This window comes from Arachis hypogaea, chromosome 6 (genome assembly GCF_003086295.3).
Source record: "Arachis hypogaea cultivar Tifrunner chromosome 6, arahy.Tifrunner.gnm2.J5K5, whole genome shotgun sequence".
In the NCBI taxonomy this organism is placed as follows: Eukaryota; Viridiplantae; Streptophyta; class Magnoliopsida; order Fabales; family Fabaceae; genus Arachis; species Arachis hypogaea.
In genome coordinates, this window is record NC_092041.1 from 118,764,505 (window position 1) to 118,789,250 (window position 24,746).

The 24,746-nt window shown below is 30.5% G+C and overlaps 3 protein-coding genes across 3 annotated transcripts; 2 read left to right on the top strand and 1 right to left on the bottom strand.

Annotated features, from left to right (window-relative positions):
* Positions 1-247: 247 nt before the first annotated feature.
* LOC112697985 (gamma carbonic anhydrase 1, mitochondrial-like) lies at positions 248-4,411 on the top strand. The gene is made up of 5 exons (XM_025751414.3): positions 248-801; positions 1,649-1,792; positions 2,107-2,232; positions 2,312-2,463; positions 3,710-4,411. Exons 1-5 carry the CDS (start codon positions 687-689, stop codon positions 3,992-3,994), a joined length of 822 nt encoding a protein of 273 aa, XP_025607199.1. The 5' UTR covers positions 248-686; the 3' UTR covers positions 3,995-4,411.
* A 12,677-nt stretch (positions 4,412-17,088) lies between these two features.
* Positions 17,089-21,038, top strand: LOC112697987 (uncharacterized). Its single transcript, XM_025751415.3, has 8 exons — positions 17,089-17,460; positions 18,167-18,433; positions 18,947-19,018; positions 19,123-19,161; positions 19,337-19,444; positions 19,850-19,947; positions 20,049-20,160; positions 20,500-21,038. The coding sequence occupies exons 1-8, from the start codon at positions 17,299-17,301 to the stop codon at positions 20,746-20,748; spliced, it is 1,107 nt and encodes a 368-aa protein (XP_025607200.1). The 5' UTR covers positions 17,089-17,298; the 3' UTR covers positions 20,749-21,038.
* A 735-nt stretch (positions 21,039-21,773) lies between these two features.
* LOC112697988 (proteasome subunit alpha type-1-B-like) lies at positions 21,774-24,342 on the bottom strand. Its single transcript, XM_025751417.2, has 2 exons — positions 23,737-24,342; positions 21,774-22,540 (listed from the first exon to the last, which is right to left on the bottom strand). Exons 1-2 carry the CDS (start codon positions 24,085-24,087, stop codon positions 22,052-22,054), a joined length of 840 nt encoding a protein of 279 aa, XP_025607202.1. The 5' UTR covers positions 24,088-24,342; the 3' UTR covers positions 21,774-22,051.
* Between the last annotated feature and the right edge of the window lie 404 nt (positions 24,343-24,746).

Genomic DNA, 24,746 nt, shown 5'->3' on the forward strand with positions numbered 1-24,746 from the left:
AAAACTTGTCCTGCAAAAAATGTCAAAATTAATATACATTGCATTAACATATAAACCTATATTGTATTTTTTATGTAATTACATGTAAAAATATATATATATTAATTTTAAGTGTTAATTAATCTAAATGCATTTTGAAGTGAGTCAGAGAAAAACGAGGAAATTGAACTTCTTTATCTTATTGAGAATTAGAATTTCACATTTTTAAAAGCTATCTAAAGTTCTAAACATAAAACATATTATTTGCCATTAACTTTTAATACGTTTTAAAATTATTTTCTCTCTTTAATTATCCATTTTTTTTTTGGTGACTTCTTTAATTATCCATTTAAACGCAAAGCAATATTTATGTACATTAATTTTATGAAAACATTATTATTTTATAATAATAAAATAATATCTATCTGAGAGAAAAAAAAATATCCCTTACTATGATGTAGTAAATCACAAGAAAATTCAAGAAAAATATATAAAATAGTGTAAGTGAAAGAAAAATTGAAAAAAAAATGATGAAACATTTTTTCTTTGACAAAATCCATTTTGCCCTATGCCACCGAAGCACTCTCCCCCATTTTCTAGCTCAGTCTCGCTCCTAGTGCTTCCATAACTCAACCTCAGCTTCCACAAAAACCCTAAATCTGAAAAAAAGAACCTAATTTTCCACTGAAATTGAAGAATCAGACAAAATGGGAACCCTTGGGAGAGCCATATACACTGTTGGATTCTGGATTCGAGAAACCGGTCAAGCAATTGATCGCCTCGGTTCCCGTTTTCAAGGGAAATATTACTTCCAAGAGCAGCGTTAGTATTTCTTCAAATTTTCAATCTTTTAGATCGCCTTATTTTTTTTTTCATTCTCAGTTCAATCCCGTTTTGGATCCCATTGTTTTATTATGATCATTTCCTGTCATAGTGGATCAATGACTACAATGTAATAAAGTTTGATTTTTTGTCTGTTTTGGTATTTGAAGTTTGTTAGGACAATGATTATGGTGCTGGTTTTATAATGAAATGAATAACATGCTTTGAAAAAGAGAGGGGGGGGGGGGGGCGGGAATGTTACTTTTGCCAGAATTTAGCTGTTATTATGGATTTGAAATGATGGTTGACTCTTAGAATGAATTAGGGGATCATAATAGTATTACATTTTGTGAATGTGGTTGCATAGGATTGTTAATGTTGTATGAGTTTTGGGAAATGGATTGAAAGTGAAAGGTTCTTTGGCTTGATTACTATAACTTGTGATCCTGGCTGGCAACTAAGCACTTTAGTTTTCTCCCCTTCTTCACTCTATGTTATGCAGCTGTTAGTGCATTTGATAACCTTAGCTAAGATTGTAACTTAGTTGCTGACAACCCTGTGGTGCATAGAATTCCGATTGTGTTGCCTACCATTTTTCTCCCTAAAGAAGTACTTGTAATATAACTAAGACTGCAAAACATGAAAATCGTGTACTGGTGGAAAGGAAACATAAGATAGTAATTGCTTTTTAGAGTTTTCTTTGTAATTTATGGCATGTAGTTTATAACAAGTAGCAGTGGATACTTATTCATTAAACTTATAGAAAAACTGGATTCATGTGCTGTCTTTACTGGTTTGCATAATTCCATAAGATATATATACTAATCTGCTTCCTTCTTTTGTTTAGTGTCTAGGCATCGAACTCTGATGAACATATTTGACAAGACTCCTCTGGTTGATAAGGATGCATTTGTTGCCCCAAGTGCTTCCGTCATCGGTGATGTTAAAATTGGAGGTGGATCATCAATTTGGTATGGATGTGTCTTGAGAGGTAAGGGTTTTCACTTGATCAATTAGACATAAAAAGTACTTAGATTGTTTACTGCTTGATGCTTCAGTAACTAACAAGATCAAGTTTTGGAAGATGTTTTCTATTTGGGTTAGCAGTCAGAGCCTAAGAGGTTACCCTCCTCATAAAAAATAGATTCAAACAAAGTTTTCCCATAAACCAGCTTTCTTCTATTGGCAATATGATAAAATTGCAATACTTTGATAATCTAACGTAAATCAAAACTGAAGGTTTTGTCAAGTCTCTATGTTGTAGATCTACATAGCAATCATGTTTGAATTTCACTTTATACTTAGGTGACGTGAACAGCATCAGTGTTGGTAGCGGAACCAACATACAGGACAACTCCTTAGTGCATGTTGCGAAGTCAAATTTAAGTGGAAAGGTGTTGCCTACTATTATTGGAGACAAAGTTACTGTAGGTGAGTAATATTTTTGGATGACCATGAATATGCTACTGCATTCTACCCTTACAAGGGTGTTAAACTTTGCTTTGGGCAGGTCATAGTGCTGTTCTACATGGTTGCGTCGTTGAGGATGAGGCTTTTGTTGGTATGGGTGCAACACTACTTGACGGTGTTGTTGTTGAGAAACATGCAATGGTTGCTGCTGGATCCCTTGTGAGACAGAATTCAAAGGTTCCAAGTGGAGAGGTATGTATATGTGTGTTCAGGCTAAGCATGACTATGCTTGGGGTTTCGGATTAAAAACCATTTGTAACATACAATGCGTTGACCTGGATCAACTGGGTGAATTATAATTGTGTGTTCCATTTTATTTATTTTTAGGGGATTTTACATGGATATTTAGATATGGTAAGGATAATTATGCTAGAAATAAATCACAAAATGTAACATGGATTAGAAATATCTGAAGGGTTATTTGTTGTCAGCCACTTATTATGCCTTATTCTTTTACATATATAAAGTTTATTAAGAGGTATTTCCTCTTCTAATCTATAAATAGGCCCTTAAGAATCAACACTGAGGTGTATGCAGCAGCCTTTGATAATTATGAGGTTTTAGCAATGAATAAATAAGCAAATATGTCTAGAGAGGTTTTTGAAACCTGATGCACTTATTCTGTTTTCCAGCTTTGATTGTAACGTCTCACCCTATTATATTTCAAGGTTGCTATATATATATATATATATAATCTTTCTTCGAAGTTTGCACCACTGCCGAAAACAATAAACCTAAAATACAAGTTTGGTTCTTAACTCACTCTTCTAGATGATACCTTAATATAGCATCCTACTCCACTTTTATTGACCATCACTTATATCTATTAAGTATGAACTAATGGCATGATTTTTGCACTCTACAACAAATATAAGTCCTATTTGATCAATTCGAAGAGCTGTTTCCCTTGAACAGTATGAATATTAATGCCTTCTAACCTGTAAGATGTATCTAAATTGCTATATCATAGATTTATGGTAATGGAAACCTTTAATGACCTCAAATGTGGAATTCAAGACACTGTTTGTTAGATTGTGAAGCTATTTTAGTATCAGAAAGCTGAAGTAGTTATTCTTATGGTTGCATTTGGATATACCTTTTCTTAAAGAAAATGAAGGGAAAAAAAGCACCTTTAAATACTTTTAAAACAAGTACTCTTTTTTTTTCTTTTTTTCTTTTTTTATCGGATGCAACCTTTGCATATTTATATAAATAAAAATAAGTAAAACCTAATTGTTTTCTATTCTAGTGTTTTAGGAATGTTATCCAAACATTATACACAAGTTTAAGAAATATATTTATATTAGAAAAGTATTTTTCTTATAAAATAAGCTCAAACAGGTTCATCCAATTTGTTTGGTTGATTTGTTTCAAATAATGTTATGATATTATATTTGTCGTTGAAGATATGAAACAATAAACTTGCATATGTTTGTAGATATGGGCAGGCAATCCAGCAAAGTTCCTGAGGAAGCTCACTGATGAAGAGATAGCTTTTATCTCCCAGTCAGCCACCAACTATACTAACCTCGCTCAGGTGCACGCAGCAGAAAATGTGAAATCATTTGATGAAATCGAGTTTGAGAAGGGGTTACGAAAGAAGTATGCACGTAAGGACGAGGAGTATGACTCAATGCTCGGTGTTGTCCGTGAGATTCCTCCAGAGCTTATTCTTCCAGATAATATCCTACCGAAACAACAAGAAAAGTCTCTTAAAATTTGAGGTCTTCAATAGAACTCTTTTTCGAATTCCAATCCTGAAAGGACACCAAGGGATATTGTTGTTTTGTTCAAATTCATGGAAGAGGGATTATTTTCACTTCCAATAATACCAGACATGTTCTAGGCTAGAGTATGACTCCTTTCCAGAGGACACAGGAGTCAAAACATTTCCATAATGTTTCAAATTCCGTTATCTAGTCGGAGAAAGGTAAGACTTCTGAAAGATGGTGTATTTGCATCTTTGGCCTTTTGATGTATTCATTGCAAGTCAATGTCACATGTTTGTTGATGATCTTTATGTTCAAGACATAAACAGATCATAATTTATTCTTGTTCACATTATTAGTATAAGAGGATGATAATGTTTTTTTTTTCCTTTCTTTCTTCAATGGTGAACATATGGTTATTCCTTCTTAAACTCCGATATTTCAATCTGCCATTGAACATCATATACTAGCCTGCCATTGCCATTGAAGGGTTATACATAAGGGTGGAAGCGAGTTGAGCTGAGCCTGGTAAAGTTTGCGCTCGGATCACGAATATTAGGTCGACTTCAAGCTCAAAGCGAGTCTAATTTTCGAGTTTAAACTCAATTCGTCAAAAGTTCATTCAGCTCAAGTCTCGCAAGTAGCCTAAATCTATTTAGAGAAGATTTACAATTTAAGTTTACTCCTTTTTTTGGTTTCATTATAAGATATTTAGTTATGAGAACCTAATCTCAATAACTACTACAAAGTATCAGTTGGCTTGATTTAGTAAATCTAAGTGTGATTCCTGCAGCTTCTCTAAAGTAGTAGAAGCCTAGAAGGTTGAATTGAGTGTGTAAGACTAAGAGATTATTATTTGTGTTAGCCATGAATGAAATAATGCAAGTTCTACATTGTTGGCTTTTTCAGTTTGTGTGTGTGATAGTTATGGCATACACTGATATACTCTTAATAATCATATTAAACTTAACCTATTTGCTAGATTCTTAGGCCAACACCAAGGAAGCATAGGTAGGCTGTTATACTGTGCTTTTTCATAAGATTCTTTTTTCTGACACCCATGTTCCAGATTCTGTCTAACTCCTGGGTAATTCTGCTGTTAGAACCTTATTTTTTTTATTTTTTTTAATGTTCCTTGTCTTTGTCTTATGTATCAAAAACATTAGTGTGACAATATAATCTAAGATTCAACAAGCCAAGTTCTTGGCTTGATCTAATAATTAGTCCCCTCGTCCGTTTCGTTTTGTGTATGTGCTAATGTATAAGCTAGTAACAATTCCTTAAATAGAGTTTAGATTTGTATTAGATTAGTCTTTATGAAGCTGAGTTTGTGGCAAATTAGTCCTTAACTAATGGAAAGAGAAAATGCCATAAAAAAACCAAAAAAAATATCTAAGAATTATGGTGAATTTTACATATAAAAATATATTGGTTATTGGTTTTTAAATATTTACTTAAAGGTAAATATTAAATTATTGTTTCAGATTTTTGGCATATTTTACCGAGCCCAGAGACAATGCTTCTAAACCTTATGATCAAAGGTACAATAAATTTATGTTATCAACACCATTTTTCTTTTTCTTTTTCGAATTCGAGATGTTTTGTCTTTATAAGACAAAACGGCAAATAGCTTATTAATTATTATAATGAAGCAAGTTCCCCCCCCCCCCCCCCTTTCTCTAGCCTAACTTCCATGCAAGTGGATTATGATATTTCTAGTTCAAATTGGCCTTGTGACCTTCTTTAGAATAATATATACTGCTACAAAATTATTATTATTATTATTTTTACTTTTCACAGTATTTCATAACTCGATAGGCTAGATCTGAAGTCCGTTTAAGAATGTGTTGCTTGCTGATGCGTGAGCATCTTTTCTATCTTTTCCTAGTGAATTTGCATGGATTTTGTCGAGTTTAATCAAGAATTAATTATATTTTAGCCACTATGGATGCTATTTTGAGTTTCTGCAGCACAAGAATCAAAGGAGATGACTGCGAGTAGCGACGCGCACGCGTGACTGACGCGTACGCGTGACATGCGCTACGTGCAGAAAAACACAGAAAAACGCTGGGAGCGATTTTCGGACTGTTTTGACCCAGTTTCCAGCCCAAAAAACACAGATTAGAAGCTGCAGAATGGATAATCAAGTGGTCCCCACCCATCAGCTGAAGACTTGTTAATTAATTTGAATTTAAATTCAAATTTGATTTTTAGGAAAAGATATTATTTTTAATTTTAGATAATTAGATTTTAAATTTATTAGGATTAGTTATAAATAGGAATTTAGATGCCATCAGATGGGAACATGGGACATTTTACCAGAATCTTTATTTTTCTTCTCTGAACCATGAGCAACTAATCCTTCATTGTTAATGTTAGAAGCTCTGTCTATTTGTATGGATTAATTCGTTTGATCTTTCTAATTTAATCCAAGTTTTGATTTATATTTCAATAATTGTTTTCGCTCTTTATTTTATAAATATGGGTGGAACGGAAGTATGACCCATGTTCTAATTAAGTTATTGTAAAACTTGGAAAAGCTCTTTACTTGAACAACAGCTTGAAAACATATTATACTGAATTTCTAATTATTTGTATTTAACGGGATACATGACATATAATCCCCTTATTTTTGGATAATTAGAATTCTTTTGGCATATAAACTAGAAATTGATCATCACCTTCTAATTGGAATTAATTGACCAAGGAATTGGCAGTTAATGAATTTTAGATGAGACTAGGAAGGTTTACGGAATTAGGGTCTAGTCACACATAGTTTGCCATGAGTTAAATCTTGCATGATTAAAATAGTTAGTAAGAAAAATTAATTCGGAAAAATAGATAACTCTGAAATCTTAATTGTTTTCTCAATATTTTATTCCCAACTTATTTATTTGCCTGTCTTTAATATTGAACTTCCAAAAACTATTTTCTGTTTGCCTAACTAATCCTATCAAACACTATTGTTGCTTGATCCATCAATCCTCGTGGGATCGACCCTTACTCACGTAAGGTATTATTTGGTACAACCCGGTGCACTTGCCGGTTAATTTGTGGGTTGTAAAATACCACACTATTTGCCAATAAATAACTCCATGCACAAGGTGTAATTCGAACATCCTACATTTACTTAACCGATCTAGTGATAGGGTGTCATTAATGCTAGTCATAGGCATGCAGCATGTGTATAGATTATGATTTTTATGTCATTTGTGAGATGCTGATGAATGGGAATCTAAAAAAGTTGCACAAAGACACAAATGATTGGTCCTTGATTTCAGCTACATTAATAGTTCTATTCATCACAAACAAAAGAAAGGTTCTTCAACCGGCCATATCTCACCTCAATTATGGTTATGGGAAAGGAGATCACGTTCTCTCTTCTTTTCTCTTGATTCCTTTTCGGCCCCTTTTCTAAAATTTTGAACAATAATTGATAGAGCTCTTTGGGAGCAAAACCTATCATTTGAGATATTTAGATCATCTCATATTTAAAATGAACATAACATTGCTCATATTTGTATATAAAATTATATTATATGCATATATAAAATCAGTTGTTAATTAGTTATTATGTATATAAATATATTATACATGCTTAATATTTTATATAAAAAAATTATTATACTATTGTAAACAAATTTAATTTATTTATTAAAATTTTGTTCTACTATAATAATTTTAATTATTCTAATAACTGATTATTTAATTAAAATATATGTGAATCAATATATATAAATATATATGCAACAACAAAGCAGCTTATTTAATAGCATATTTTTAGTATATATGAAGTATCTTTGTTGTATAAACTTAAATTTGGTATAGTAAAATATGTTATTTTCTACCTTATTTTCTTTGCTAAAATTTCATTAAATTGCCATAAAGGAAATTGATTTTATTTTTGGTTGAATGAGAATGCTATGTTTTACTTTACATATATACATTGTATTCTCAGAATATCGTCAGCAAATATGAAAATGCATTATCAACCTTATCTCAATATCATTTTTCGGATAAAGTGAATAGTGATTGTTAAATTACTTTGTTGTATTTAATACATTTATCTTTAAATCATTGCCTATATTATAAGGATTTGGATCCTCTAAAGTTTGAATTTCACTTTAAAGAGTAAAGTGTGATCTTCTACCCTTGAATAGTTTCTCTTTCATATTTATTCTTGGTTCCACCTATGAAATCATTGGTGAGAGATCACACTTTACTTTCTAAAGTAAAATTCAAACTTTAGAGGATTCAAATCCATATTATAAGTATACAAATCCACAATGACTTTGGAATTCTATGTCATCTTTATAATGCATACCTTCCGCCATTTGCTCATCATGCTAGATTCTTTTTCAGGCCATTCAATTTAGGAATAATTTTATATGAAAAAATATATAAAATAAATAATAAATTTTCCATTCATTACAATACCAAAAAAATAAACAAATGCTAATGAGTTATAGTCAAATGGTATAGTGTTCCAGAAAATGGTACCCTCAATCCCTTATTTTGGCTTAAGTACATGTATAACAAAAATGATGAAGACACAAATTTTTAATTTAAAATGTTAATTTTTTTGATAATTTTTTTTTCTGTCTAACTTATCAAACACAATATAAAATTAATATCTTATGTATTTATGTACTCTTGTATATTTATATCTGTCTTATTTATATTTATATATTTTTGTGTATTTACATCGATGTCTCATTTATATTGACACAATAACCAAATACAATCTCGATTTTGTAACTAAAAAAAAGCAGGATTTTGTCTATGCAAAAATTAGAGATCAGTTAATAATGATGTGATAATGGAATAATTAATCCATTAAAATCATTTATTGACAAGAAAACAAATCATCCATTTCCCATGAACAACGAGTGATATTATAGATATATATTATAGTTCCTATCACTAATATATATACTTTGCATGTTGAATTCTCAAATATAGTAGCTCTATTCAGTTAGATTTTCATCTTTATTTGATCATTGACCAATCTATCAACACTATCATGAATATCTTAGTTTTTTTTCTTTTATTTCAACAAAAAAATAAATATTAGATAAAAGGAAGTGACGAAAAGCTAAATTACACGTTCACCATATATATATATATATATATATATATATATAATATATATATATATATATATATATATATATATATATATATATATATATATATATATGAAGTTCTTTGTAAAAACCTTCAATTTATTCTTATATTTTAAGAGTATGTTCTACCAGATATAAACATGGCCAAGCTTTTGTAGACAAGTTTAATGTTTGCAATTAGATATAAATTATATCAATACAAATATTCAATCATTTAAATATTAACTGATTATTATATCTTTTCTTGCATATCTCTTACTTTCATGGAAAAGATACTTAAATAAATTTAGTAAAAAATGGTGAAAAATTTTTATGTACTAACTTTATGAAAAATAAATGGCATAAGAAATTTATTTCCCAATATTAAACAACACATAATAGAGCCAAAAAAAAAGTAGCAAAAGCAAGTACAATCTTTATCTTTATAGTAATACAAATGGGGAGTTCATTTGCTGACGTGGCGCTCATACGTTGAGTTTGGGAGTTTATTTGCTTACGTGTCGTCATTAGAAATTTTTAGATTTATATTTATAAATTATAAATTATTATTTGCTTAGGTTGTTATTTTCAAATTTTAAGTTTGGGTTGTTTTACTTAGGTGGTTATTTTTTAAATTTTAAATTGTTTTATTTGTTTGGGTTGTTTTACTTAGGTTGTTGTTTTTTAAATTTTAAATTAAAGTCAACCAAATTTAAAAAAATTTAGTTATGATGCAACTATAAAAGGATAAATTATGAGAGATGTAAAGCACCACAATTTAAAGTACATCAATCCTACAATCGACAATTTGTGTGTACGTATACGAGTGATACAGTTATGGACACTATCAAATTACGGAAATTCTCCATTGCCATACTCAATTGAGATGGTTTGGCTCGATGAAGACACGAGTTTTCTACTAATATCCTTTTATCCATGACTCCAAGGTTATTTATTTATTTTTTTAAATTAAAGTCTATGTACATTTGATTAGATATTGAATAAGTCTATATTTAACTTTTTTTTATGTTATTTTCTTTTTTAAGCAGGTATCGAATAAAGCTTGGTGTCATTGATGGTTCTAACGTGCATGTTATGTAGTCTTTGACAAAGAGGTAAAACAAGTTTTGGGAAAGAGCTGTGTAGAGATACTTGATCCACTCCTATTGGTAAGATCTAACCAATATTTATTTCTAAAAGCATTAGTGAAGATATTTTTATTGGTACTTTTTATATTATTTATTATTAATATATTATGTAATACCCTGCAGAAAGGAGATCTATCGGATACACCTACACTTTTACTCAACCTAATTGATAAGATCTTTCTCTTCATCGTTGAAGTTCAAATATCTGATAATCCACATTTTTCCCCTTCTTATAAAGTTAAGAAGATAACTGATAATGTGGATCTCATAAATAAATTCAAAGAGGCTCACCGTATTCAAATTGTGAGTATATATAAGTGTACTTTCTATTGAAAATTAATTTATTTTTTGCTTTCTTGGTCATTAGTAGTATCTAATTTATAAATAATAATTAATTATAATTTTAGGAAGTTGACTACACCGGTGGTTTGCTTCCAATTTCAAAGACATCATCAATCATTGAAGGGGAGAAAGTAAAAGGTGCTAAGGTATTTGTTCAAAAAATATATTTTTTTTTTGTTCTCTCAAAATTAGATCTTAATTTTATTCAAAATATATTAGTGAGATAAAATCAAAGGTTAGAAAGAAGTCTTTAATTTAACGTAGTTTTTTGTACAGAATTTGTTGATTGAATTCTCCAATGAAGTTACGGCCAATGATGAATCCGAATTATTGGAAAATGCTATTACACCAACTAAGCGACTATCCTTGGAGTCAGAAGTTTCGAAGGTGGAAGGAGATACCTCAACTTGCAAGAAGATCAATATTGAGAAAGAAACTTGAGAATTTTGATGCACATGTTTTGAGAATCCCATTTAGAGTCTATCTAATAGAATAATGCCAAGTATATGTTTGTTTTGGTGGAAACATTGTATTTTCTTGAGTTGTTATTTTTTTTTTGTTCTTTTCGATTTTTATGTTTGAAATTTCGAATTTTTTTAAATATAAATTGAAGTTATTTAGTTATTACTTGTGGTTTTATTTTTAATTTGATTCTCACCGTTGATATTCTGATAATTTTTAATTTAATATTTAATGTCATAAAGTTATAAATTTCTTCTTTGAATTATTGTTGATACAATTAAGTTAATTATTAATTTTTAATGTGTACTTATTTAAAAAAATCTAATTATAATTTTTAATTAAAGTATTATATTTAGAATTTTAAATTTAAATTCAAATATACTTTTTTTTAATTTTTACGTAAGCAATTGAGTTTGAGAATATTTTTTAAAAATTTATATAATTTATAAGCTACTATGCTAATTATAAAGGATTATAATAAAGTAAATAGAATTATCTTATTAAGATGTGAAGTTATTTATACTATTTAAAAAAAATATAATACTGTTTAAATTTTAGAAAAAGTATAATAAAGTTAATACTATTTATGATGAAACTAAAAAAAATAATTTTTAAATTAACAAATTTCTATATTCCTAATGGACAATGGATGTTTGATTAGAAAAATTTATTTAAAAATTTAAAATTTATACTAGCTAATTAAGAAATTCTATTTAAAAATTTTAAATTTGAATTTCTAATACTAATTTCTAATTAAGTAAGTTTTTAACTATTTCGATTTTTAAATTTAAACTTTTTTACTTGTCACACTTATAAATTTTTATTATTATCTTTTAGATTGTCTCTCCACAGTAGAAGTACTTTCATCTTTTTCTCTCTTTTTAAGTATTTTTTTCTAAATTTACGTAATTTATAAGGTTATTAATTTTTAGATTGTATTTAATTTTATTTATTTTTATCGATAAATAATATGATTGATACTATTTATGACGAAACTAATAAAAATTATTTTTAAATTAACAAATTCCTATATTCTTAATGAATAACAAACGTTTAATTAAAAAAGTTTATTTAAAAATTTTAAATTTGCACTAGCTAATTAGAAAACTCTATTTAAAAATTTGAAATTTAAAATTCTAATACTAATTCCTAATTAAGTGGCTTCTTAACCATTTTGATTTTTAAATTAATTTTTTTTTATTTGTCACATTTATAATTTTTTTTTCTATTTAATTCGTTTATATGGTTATTTTTTAGATTATCTCAGCACAACAATAGAGGTATTTTCATCTTTTTCTCTTTTTTACTCATAAGTTATTCATTTTCAATCTCTTTATTTAAGGAAATGGAAAAAAAGATTTTAACTATAAGTTGAATTTATTGATCGTGAGATTAAACTTATATTTATTTGAAAAAAGACACTTTTATAAAAAAATATATTATTTTCTGTAAAATATGTTTACGTAACTAAATAAACGAGAATAAAAAAGAAATTAAAGCAGCCATTGAAAATAAAACTTGTGCAATTTTACATAGACATAAGAAGACACTAATTTCATATTCTATTTGGTAAGTTAGACATGAGAAAAAATTGTAAAAAATTAGTGTCTCAAGTTAAAAATTAGTGTTTTAGCATTCTAAAGAGACACAAAATACATGTTTTTAATGGGTATTTGTGTATGACTATGTCTTTCATTATTTTTGTCTCAGTAAACAAACACCATATATGTACTCCTGGGTAATCCTGTATCTATGTTTTGATGGACATATATACCAAAATCAAACGCTGTCATATGTGTACTATTTTATTTTTTTTAATAATATAAAAAATTTGATAATAAAAATGTATTATGTATAATGTATATATATTTTTAATTAGTCAAAAATTTATTTATTTGATATTTTTAGGTATATATTGAAAGATGCAAGAAGTCCAAAGAGAAGCAAGATTATATTAAAGAGAAAATTGATATTAAAAGACAAAGAAAATACAAAGTGAAGCACATTTCAAGGTAGATTTCATATAAAAAAATAATTAATTATTTTATCATTTTTTTTAGGTTAGAATAATATATTTTTTTATTTGGTATTTTTAAGTATGTCAGTTCTATATATTTAGTTTTTATTGGGTATACAAAATAACTAACATGTCATGAGTAGTTTGGCCGAATGAAAGCCCATAAAATACAATATTTTCTATATATTATTTAGCTATTGACAAGTAATAAATTATTAATTTACATTGTCTTCGTAATATGTTACTAAATTTGTTTACGAAAAAATTACAGGAAATTCGAGTGATAGTTTCAATGGTGTGCATTTTGAGTCGGTGTTGTCGAACATTACAAATAGTATTAATACAGATTTATTTTTAGATTTTTTTTTGGAACTTGCTTATGTGACATGCACTTTATGTATTTTGATTTTTCTACTATTTATTCAATTATAAACTTTAACAGAAAATATGTTCAAAAATAATATCTCGAGTTATCTTATTAGGTAATAATCCAACACCATATCGATCAAGGTCTCCAACTACTAATCTACACTCTGTAGATGAAAAAGAACGATGTTCCAATATTAGTGATATTAGTAATTCGGGTATCACACGTGAAGCATATGATAGCCCATGTCATCAGACAAGTCAGCAATATCTTCAACAAACATCAAACCATATCGACCAATTACAAAGCCAGCGTATGTTAATATGCTTTTATTACTTAAAGACCAAACATTTAACTTTTCAATTGGTCTATTAAAAACAATCTTTGGTATATGCTACATAATTATTATAGATTCATTGGAGTACACAAATCGAATTAGATTGCAAAGGGATGCAAGACTGAATAGGAAGACTATGCTACTTCAAAAGAGACATGGTAAGATAAGCATGATAGATTGTAATTATCACAAAGCTAAAATTTTACTTCTTTTATCTTTAATATTACCTTCATAATATATATTCATAATTCAGCTGATTCAAATATTTAACATATATTCATTTTTTTTATAATATAAATTACTTGATGTATTATCTCTAATGATTACAGGAGCAAGTACATCTAATTCAAATTTAGATACTAAAAAATTAGAAGAAGCGTGCATAGCCAAAAATATTACAATTAGTTATTATCAGTGTTAAAAATAATTATTAACAATAATTTTTAACACTGATAAGTATAAAAATAATATTTATAAAAGATTACCGAAAAATACAATTTATGGATTAAAAAGATGAGATCATATAATACAATTTTATTGTGCCAACCTCAAGATTTAAGTTTTACATGCACGTTAATCAAACAATAAGAATTACAATAAATCAATGTTCAAATACAAAAATTATAATATATAACCATATCTTAGTTTGAATTTTAAAACTTGAACACTAAATAATAATTGTTTGTTTATAAAAAGCATAACAATAGTAAATAATAAAGTGTTGATATTGCTACTTCTTAAATTACCTATATTCTCAGCAACATCGAATATGACTGGGTCAGGGGCGGAGCTAGACTAACTATTTAGGGGGCGATATTTAATAATTTACTAAAATTATTACCTACTGCAAAGTAAAAGTGAGAAATTTGAGTGAATGAAGATATCAGAGAAGTCCAAAACAGGATCCAATTTTGAGTTCTCAATATGTTGTATGCGAGGAAAGGTACAACTGCCATTTTGAAGCACTTGATCGGACGCTCAGGGATCTTATGTCAGTTATCGATCAACATAAGACACATCAACCATTTGGTGGTAAGGTTGTTGTTCTAGGAGGTGATTTCAGACAGATACTTCCGGTGATTTCGAAAGAAAGTAGACACGATATATTGGCATCCGCTATTAACTCATCTCATCTGTGGTCATTTTGTAAGGTTCTGAAACTGCATACGAATATGAGGCTTCTAATGTCTTCTTCGGATCAAGATGAAGGTGAAATGAAGAGATTTGCTAATTGGATACTTGATGTTGGAAATGGAAATATTGGCTCTGTTGTTGGTGATGAATCAGAAGTTGAAATTTCAGATGATCTATTGATTACAACTACTGATGACCCTCTCTCTCATTTGGTAGACTTTGCATATCCAAATTTGTTGCAAAACATGTCAGATTACATGTATTTTCAGAGTAGGGCAATTCTTGCACCCACGCTTGAGAGTGTCGAGAAGGTAAACGATTTTGTCTTGACAATCTTTCCGGGGATGGAAAAGGAGTATTTGAGCTCTGACACAACATGCCAAGCTGATGAGAATGAAGATGTACAACAAGAGTGGTTCACACCAGAGTTCCTAAATGACATCAAATGTTCGGGACTACCCAATCACAAGTTGACTTTGAAGTCAGGAGTCGCTGTAATGCTATTGCGAAACATAGACCGGACTTCAGGTTTATGCAACGGGACAAGATTAATAGTTAACGAACTTGACAGCAACGTAATTGGAGTGACGGTAGTGACCGGTAGAAATATTGAAAATAAAGTGTACATTCCAAGAATGAACTTGATCCCTTCAGATTCAGGATTGCCATTTAAGTTCCAACGGAGACAATTTTCATTAACAGTATGCTTTGCAATGACCATTAACATGAGTCGGGGTCAATCATTATCACATGTACGGCTTTATTTGTCAAAATCAGTGTTCACCCATGGACAACTTTATGTTGCTTTGTCAAGAGTTAAGAGTCACAGTGGCCTCAGGATTTTAATTATAGACGAAGACGGCAATCCAAAGTCATCAACAACAAATGTCGTGTTCAAAGAGGTTTTCAATAATATTTAGGTAAGAATAATATTATTTTTATTTTAATAGCATGTTATGATTTACACTTTTGTACAAATATTTACTATAGATATAACTAATTTATCTATAACTCTTTTTTCAAATTTGAAATGAAATGTGTAACAAGGAACACAACATCCTATGCCAAATGCTTTTCTAATGAAGTTAGTAAGATACTAGGTTGTCGATAAATTTTTATTAGCTTTTTGATATAAAATTTAGGGTAAAATTAACATGCTATTATTACAGTTATATATGTTCTTATTTTTTTATGGCTCCCTCCTTATGGTTCAAGAATATTATAAACTTCAAACTCTTCTATTTATATTTTACTTTGAATAAAGATAAAATAACATATTTAACACGTTTATTATATAACGACGATGATAGTGTTATACTAAATTTAAATATAAGCCCGTGCATCGCACGGGTTTAACACTAGTATAATACAAAGAGAATTAATGTAGCGAAGGTAGACTGAATTTTAAATAAGTATTATCCGTAAAAAATGAATTTTAAATTTTAAGTTTTACTCCATGTCTTAGTAAATCTTTTTTTTTAATAGAGAAAAATGAGTAATATTCTATATTGGCCTTCAGAAAATAAAATTTTGACGGTTATTTTAATTTTCAGAAAATTTTGGTTATCAAATCATTCTAGATGAAATTATAGATTCTACAAAATGGAATATAGAGATTTATTTAACAATAGAAAGTTGTCTAACATACAAAATGGAATATAAAGATTTATTTGTATGAATAAAATCTTTTTCAGAAATAATTTAGGTATAACTCTTAAAAAAAATCTTAGCAAGGATATATTTAAAAATTATTATTAATAATTTTTATTTTAATAAACACACAAAAAATATATTAAAAATTAAAATGTTACATATTTATTATAATTTCTTTTTAATTAGTAATCTTTAACATATTTTTTATTTTTTTCACGGCAACTCTTATTTCGACGATGTGTTATAACTTAAATAATGGTATAGTTTTTCTATACTCAACTAAAAGTCGCGAATTCGAATCTCTCTATTTTTAGTAAAAAAAAATTCTCAACAAGTTAAAAATTAATTCGTTAAGGATCAAAACTCTATTTAAAAATTTAAAATTAGCTTATAAATTATTCAAACCCTATATTTATTTAGTCACAAAAAAACCCTACATTTATTTAAATAAACTAAAGATGTAACCACTAAATCAACCTAATTTAATTTTTATTTTTTAACATGTTTTTCATATGGTAAATCCAAAAAATAATAGGGAGCGCAATACACGGAAGTTTGGTGCAGCAGCACCGTGCGCCTGCGGCATCTGATTCTGATCCCTCTTCTCTTCTCTTCAGTTTTTTCATTCATTTCATTTCAGAATTCTCTCTATCTCTCTATCTCTCTATTCTATTCTATTTTCTCTCTATTTCTATATATAGCATTCCAAAAACACCACCACTAAACATATCAATATATCATACAAAAACCATAATGGGAGCTGAACCTTTGTCTAACCACACTACAATACACGACCAACAACATTCTCGTCCTCTCGTACTTGGTCTCCAACCCTTTGCCCTCGTGGACCACGTGGCTCGCGTCGATTGGTCCTTGCTAGATCAAATTCCCGGTGAACGTGGTGGCTCCATACCTGTATATATTAACCCCCTTCACTTATTTCACTTTTTCTTTTTTCTTCAACAAATTCGTTTCCTATAACTTTCTATGAGTTCTTTGTTACTGCTAGGTACTAGGTAGGTAGGTCCTTGTGTTTTGTATCTCAATTTTCTTTTACATTTTTGGTATATTGTGTTGTTATGTTAGTCTTAGATATTTTCCTAGGCATCACATCATATTTAAGGTAACTTATATCATGTAGTAGAAGTTAATCAGAAGAAAGTGTGGATATGCGAGAATGATAGTCGAGAATTATTAGATGAAAATTTAGTTAAATATGTCAAACCGCGTTTTTCACCTATCGTTTTCATGCTAAGACAACTTCACGTGAATAGTTTCACGTGAATAGTCACCATAGAAGACGATAGGTGAGATTCATTAGTTAAACATGTCAAACGATTTAACAGTTTTTACCTATGGTCAGCCTCGAGTAGGTTTTGAGTTAATTGGTGTTGGGAGAATCATGTCTCTTGTGAAATTTTCAATACTCAGCAAAATTGTACCTACTAGGAGGATTACAGATGTTTGTGGTTATGTATGTTTTGATCAACTATCCTATAATTTTGACACATTATTCATGCACATCATATTGTAGCAAATACTATTTGAATGTATAATATGGACATGACATGAGAGTGTAGAATTTAACTTGGTGGATTCCTTTTCTTAATGATTTTATCAGGTTGGAATTGAGGAGCTTGATTTTATACTGAAGGAAGTGAAGAGTCATGTTCTATCATCCCCTGATGATGGTTCGAGCCCGGTTAAGACCATGGCTGGTGGCAGTGTTGCAAACACAATCAGAGGGCTAAGTAGTGGCTTTGGGATCTCTAGTGGCATTATTGGTGCTTGTGGGGACGATGAGCAATGCAAGCTCTTTGTTGATAACATGAAATCCAATGGTGTGGACCTCTCAAGGCTGAGGAAGAAGAAGGGACACACAGCACAGGTTTGCTCAGTCTTCAGTTTTAGAAAGAATTGCTTTATCAATAAATTAGAGAGAAATTTTATCTGTAGTTATATTCTATAGACATCATATTATTAATCGAATACCATTGGAATGTTCGAGTGGTAGGCAATGTTGCCCTCTTCCTATAGTTCTCAAGTTTGAGCCCTGAGGGTGAAAGGAACTTGTGCTTGGACGCATTGACGGATTTAGAAATTTTAGTAACAGGGGCAAATATAAGACATTCTCAAGAGTAAGATATGTATAAATTTATATACTTATAAATAAATGCCCAAATTTTAGTGGAGGTACATGCCCCCAATTCACTTGGATTCGTCCTTAGTCAGGAGAGGTAGCAACAATTCCTCGAGCTAGATTAGTTGAGTCCTGATAATAGGGTTCGGATACCAGTCAAAGACAAAATTATATACTAATATTAATAAGTGTGTGTTTGCAAATAACATATCAAGTGAAGTGATTGTGCAAGAATTTTGACAACTTGGTTTTGTGAAACAGTGTGTTTGCTTGGTTGATGCCTTGGGAAACCGTACAATGAGACCATGTCTCTCAAATGCTGTGAAAGTTCAGGTACATGACTCTGTTCTCTCAATGAATATGTAGAGTTTGGAGCAGAATATATATGGATTCAGTTAAATTTTGTAATGTTTGAATTTTACTTCATTATTCTGCAGGCAGAAGAATTGACCAATGAAGACTTTAAGTGCTCCAAGGTGACTTAATCAACTAAATAGCATTTCATCACATAAGACTCTTTCGCTCTTATCATATTTAGATATTTTCATTATGTTGGGGATTATATATATTGAGCCTTTGAACTGAATTATATTTTTGAATATGGCAACTTGTCTGCTGTGACTCTTAGTTACTGTTATATTTACATTTCAGTGGTTGGTGATGAGATATGCAATACTTAATTTGGAGGTTATTAAAGCTGCTATTCTTTTAGCCAAACAAGAAGGTCTTCTTGTTTCCTTGGATTTGGCTAGTTTTGAGGTATAAATCAAATCTCACTCGCTCCCAACTTGTTCTGATGTCATTTAGCCGAAAGCCCGAAATGTATTATCTTCCAATCTTAATCCGAGTTTAAAGTTTGTGTTTGGATACTGTCTCTCAGACAAAAATAGAGAAATAGTTATGAAAAAACTTGTTTGGTTGTCGAGACAGGGAGAAAGATACAAATTTTATCACACTGCCCTCCTAGACCACCGTGGACCACCAACATAGTTGGTTGGACTGGTGCCGAAAAAGTTTTCTTCTTTCTTGTCTTGTTCTTGTTAGAACCAAACATGTTAGAGAGACTTCTTTTGTGTGTCTAGATTTGTCTCAGATACCTTATCCAAACACATGAGCTATATAAACTATATCACTCATCTTATATGGTCCCTTTACTTTGGCAAGATGGTCAGGAATTTCAAACAACCACTCCTGGAGCTAATAGAGTCTGGGAACATAGACCTTTGCTTTGCAAATGAAGATGAGGCAATGGAACTTTTAAGGTGGCTGCCATTTGTATTCAACTCAGCTTCACCTTGATCTAGTTTCACTTGTTATGTTGTTCTATTGATTGTTCATGGCAAAATTCTTTGCAATGGATTAGGGGTGAAGAAAATGCTGATCCGGTGGCTGCCGTAGAATTTTTGGCCGAATATTGCAAATGGGCTGTAGTAACACTTGGTGCCAATGGATGCATTGCAAAACAAGGAAAGGAGGTATATTATCTTAATTATTTTGATTTTGCAGCACATGATCAATTTTATTTAAACATATAACTTAGTGTTCAAGATGGAGAGCATATTCAAATAGACCTATCATCACTATTAGGTTCATTTTCATCTATTGAGTGAGTTTGATAATCAAACTAATGAAAGTTGTGTAAAATTAAATGTCATTTTTTCCATAATTTTGGCATGCTAAGCTCAAACTGAAAATTATTTTGTACCAAAACAAATTACTATTGAGATATTTGATTGTTAATAAGTCATTATCATAAGAGTTATGTTATGTTTAGTCATTTCTTGAATTATGTTTTACGTTTAATATTGTCGCAGATTGTGCGAGTACCGGCGATAGGGGAAGCAAAGGCAGTCGATGCCACTGGAGCAGGGGACCTTTTTGCTAGTGGATTTTTGTATGGCGTTATAAAGGGTTTCTCACTTGAAGATTGTTGCAAAGTAGGAGCATGCAGTGGTGGAGCTGTTATTCGTTCTCTTGGTGGTGAAGTGACATTAGACAATTGGCAATGGATATTCAAGCAGATGCAGTTAAAGGATCTTCTTTTGCCTGATACATCCAAATGAATGAATAGCCTCCATTGAGATACATGTTTCCACTTTTATTCTTCTTTTGATTTATTACCATCAAATGGCAGCTATAGTGTTCCATTTTTTGGACTGCTTTGTTCTATGCATGGAAGATAAGCTTATTAAATTATCCAACATAAAGATAAGGCAGCTTCCAAATATTGTTTCCATTTAGTAATTCATACTTGTGTATATGAGTACTTAGTTATTTATTTTAAAAATTATCAAACAAGATATGAATTGAATTGGATACAGTCAATGTAAAAAAAAAAAAAAAATTACATACACACTTAGTCCTATATTGTCATATTAGCATAGATATTTGATAAAACTATTCGATATTATAATAGTCCTAAATGCACGTATTTGATTAAAAAACATTCTAGAACTGTTTTACACTGTAAACATATGCATAGTAATGAAACACTTTAAAGGCTAATTTGAGTAAAATAAATAACTTAAATAAACTCTCTCAAAAAAAAAAAGCTTAAAATATGAAAATTTTTTTATTAATGGCCGTTTATAAATAAATTATTTTGTATTTGAATTTTTAGTTATAATAGTACTTGTTTCAAAATTGTAGCATTTAGATAAATAATTCAAAAAATATAATTTTTTCACAAAAAAATAAATATTAAAATATTTTATTATGTATAATATAGTAGGTAAAAATAAAAAACAAATATAAAATGTGTCATGTATGTTTTGTTACTGTTTTTTATTTTTGCTACCCCTACTAGAACTCAAACACGGCTCTAAATATGGTTGATTCCAGGCCATAAACTCAAATATTTATAAGGCTAAGCACCGTTGTCTCAAAACATTTTAATTCCAAAGATATACGCACAATATATTCATCAAGTGTGACTTTTAGCAGAGCTTTCTTTCTCTTTACCCTATTTGTAACTAAAACATTTCTTTCTACCGAGTTTCATCCCACTCCACAAACGAAAATCATATGCGAACAGAACAATCGCAAACATTCATGCATTGTATGGTGCATATGCCTCAGATTGGCCAAATTTGGGTAATAGTTTTGAGCATCATTTTTCACCATTAATTTCACTAGATTTACCTGGAATGAAGCCGTAAATTGAGCGTTCCATCAAACACTTTCAAAGTCTATCAAACGGTATCACTAAATTGTTCAGTTATCAGCCATGGAAGAATTGCATAAACCAACATGATTAAGAAAATAAAATCCATCAAAGAGATATCTTTTCCCATGACACACTCACCATGAATTCTACTCATCTGTAAATAACTGTTCTTAACCCCTCTATCGCTGGAGCTTAAATTATCAAATGTCCATAGGAGCAACATCTGGACTTGCAGCGGCTGCACCTTGATCAGCACCGGTACCCTGATCTGCAGGAGCATCCTGCTCAGCTGCAGGCTGAGGTTCAGCCGGAGGTTCATCATCCCTAACAATCTCAAATTCATCAATCAACTTTTGTACAGTCTCTTGATCCAAAATGTGAAACGGCTCACCAACTCCAACCACAGCAATAGTGCATACGGAGCTCCTGAGCTTTTCACCTTGCAAAGACTCTCTAGTTGCAATAAGTGCATCTTTAATCAGTTCTTCGCGTGAGGAGCTCATGAAGTTCTCAAACTTGCGTTCCAAGTATGTCTTGGCGGCTTGTGAGCGAGAACCAATTGCAAAAGCCTGATATTCAAAATAGTTTCCACTTGGACAGTTATAATAGAGGTGAGCTCCTGATTCATCCAGTCCACCGACCAAGAGGCCAACCCCATAAGGACGCTTCCATGACCGCTGGGTGCAAACCTGCCATTAAAATTGCATCACAAGAGAAAGAGTTCTTATAATAAATTCAGCAAATACTTCTTTCTTTCATACATCAATTTTGTAGATATTTACAAAATAGACATTATGCATGCCTTAATATGCATAGAGTTGCATATATCTTCAACACCCCACCACATATCTTCAAAGTAAAGCCAGGTAAACAGAGTTGCATGACATAGATATTATGCCTTGATATGCATAACACAAATAAAGTGTTAAATACAGATGTTGTCCCATTCAAGATTTTCTCTCACTCCACTAATATGTTGCATAGATTCAATGAGCTATTCAAACTTCAGACTGGACCAATGGCCTCTCACAAACCAAATTAGAGGAAGCACATCTAGTTAATGACTATAACTCACCACAAGGCACACTAGGTGAACTGATTCCCCCATCATAGCTAAATAGCTTTCCCATTACATTAGCAGCAAAGACACCGAAGAAGATTGTTAGTTTTTGCATGCAACTAACTAGTCATTTCACATTTAAGAGCTCAGCTCAATAGCCTCTAAACAGAACAAGAAAAGATTGACAACATTTCAAAATGCACATCCCATAACTAACTTTGAGGTCAATCACAAATACATCCAAAAACAGAAGACAAAAATCACAAAGTAAAACAGATTTGTAATCATTTCCAGCCACTTAGTTAGAATGTACAAACTACAAGCAGCATAACCACAACATCTCATATTTAACACTATAGCAAACAGTACCAGTTTAAAGAAACTTTGTTTTTAACACTCAATACCACTGCAAAGTCAAAAATCAAGGTAATAAATACTTAAAAGAACGGAATTTGAACATATCTGGTAATAGCTGATGCCAAATACAATCATCCTTTCATCATAGCCAATTTTAGCACCGTAATCGAGATGACTAAACCACACTAAAAAACCCTCAATTCATCATAAAAGAGAACTTCCACACTTCATCACTACTCACAGTTACAAATAACACCACAAACCTAAAAACCAATCAATTCCACCACAATTAACATAATCAACAATTATAGCACTGTCAAATTTGACAATTCAAATTAATAAAAAAAACACCAAAACTGCATATGCAGATCCAAACATTTCAAAACACAAAATAAATCCTAGCACAGCAATTGCACGATCCAATCACCATAACAGTAACAAAAAACCGAAAACCCTAGACCTTGATACCTGAGCCTTGTCAGCGAGCTGAACGACGAGTCGTCCAACGGGAAGAGGAGACTCATAGGTATACGAATAGTTGATGCACTCGTTGCGCATGTAGCGCGAGAGAACGCGGCCGTCGGCGGTGAGTCCGGCGATGGCAACGCCGATGTGGTCATCGACTTTGAAGATCTTCTTCTGGTGAGAAGAGAGCTCGGAGTTGGCCTTGTTGACGCATGCTAAAACGACGTGCGTTTTGGATCGGAGGCCAATTGCGGCGGAACCCTGCTTCACTGCCTCCATTGCGTATTCAACCTGGAAGAGCCTCCCAGCCGGACTCCACGTAGTAACATCGGTGTCGTATTGGTTTCTGAACATTGTCGTTTAGAGGTTTGGGGGTAGGTTTGGAGTTGGGGTTTGGTTTCCGCTTCTCTTTCTTTTTCTCAGCTGAAGAATGAAAACTGAAAACCCCCGAGAAGCAATAAAACTTGCTACTATTCTCAATCCTTTTCTTTTTCTCCTTTCTCCCTTCTTTGTTTATTTTATTTTATTTTTATAATTTTTTCTTCGTATTGCTCAAGAAAGTAGTAGGACTCTTTGTATATTATTAAAAAAAACAACATTTTAAACTTTGAAATTGTTTCAGTTTAACAAATGCTTAAAATATATGAATATATTCTCCAAAAATGATTCTAGATATCACAATAATAATAATGATAATAATAATATTTATAATAATTGTTTATTATTATATAGTTGCTATTTATTTATTTATTTATTTATTTATTTATTTATTTATTTATTATTATTATTATTATTATTATTATTATTATTATTATTATTATTATTATTATTATTATTATTATAGGTAAAATATACTTTTTGTCCTCATACTCACTTACGGGTTCGAGTCTCTCTGTCTTTGGTTAAAAAAAATTTTTGTCTCTGAAATTTGACAAAAATTTTAAAAATATTCTAAGTTTTATTTTGTTTCAATTTTGTCCCAAAAATTTTAAATTTGTATCAAATATATCCCT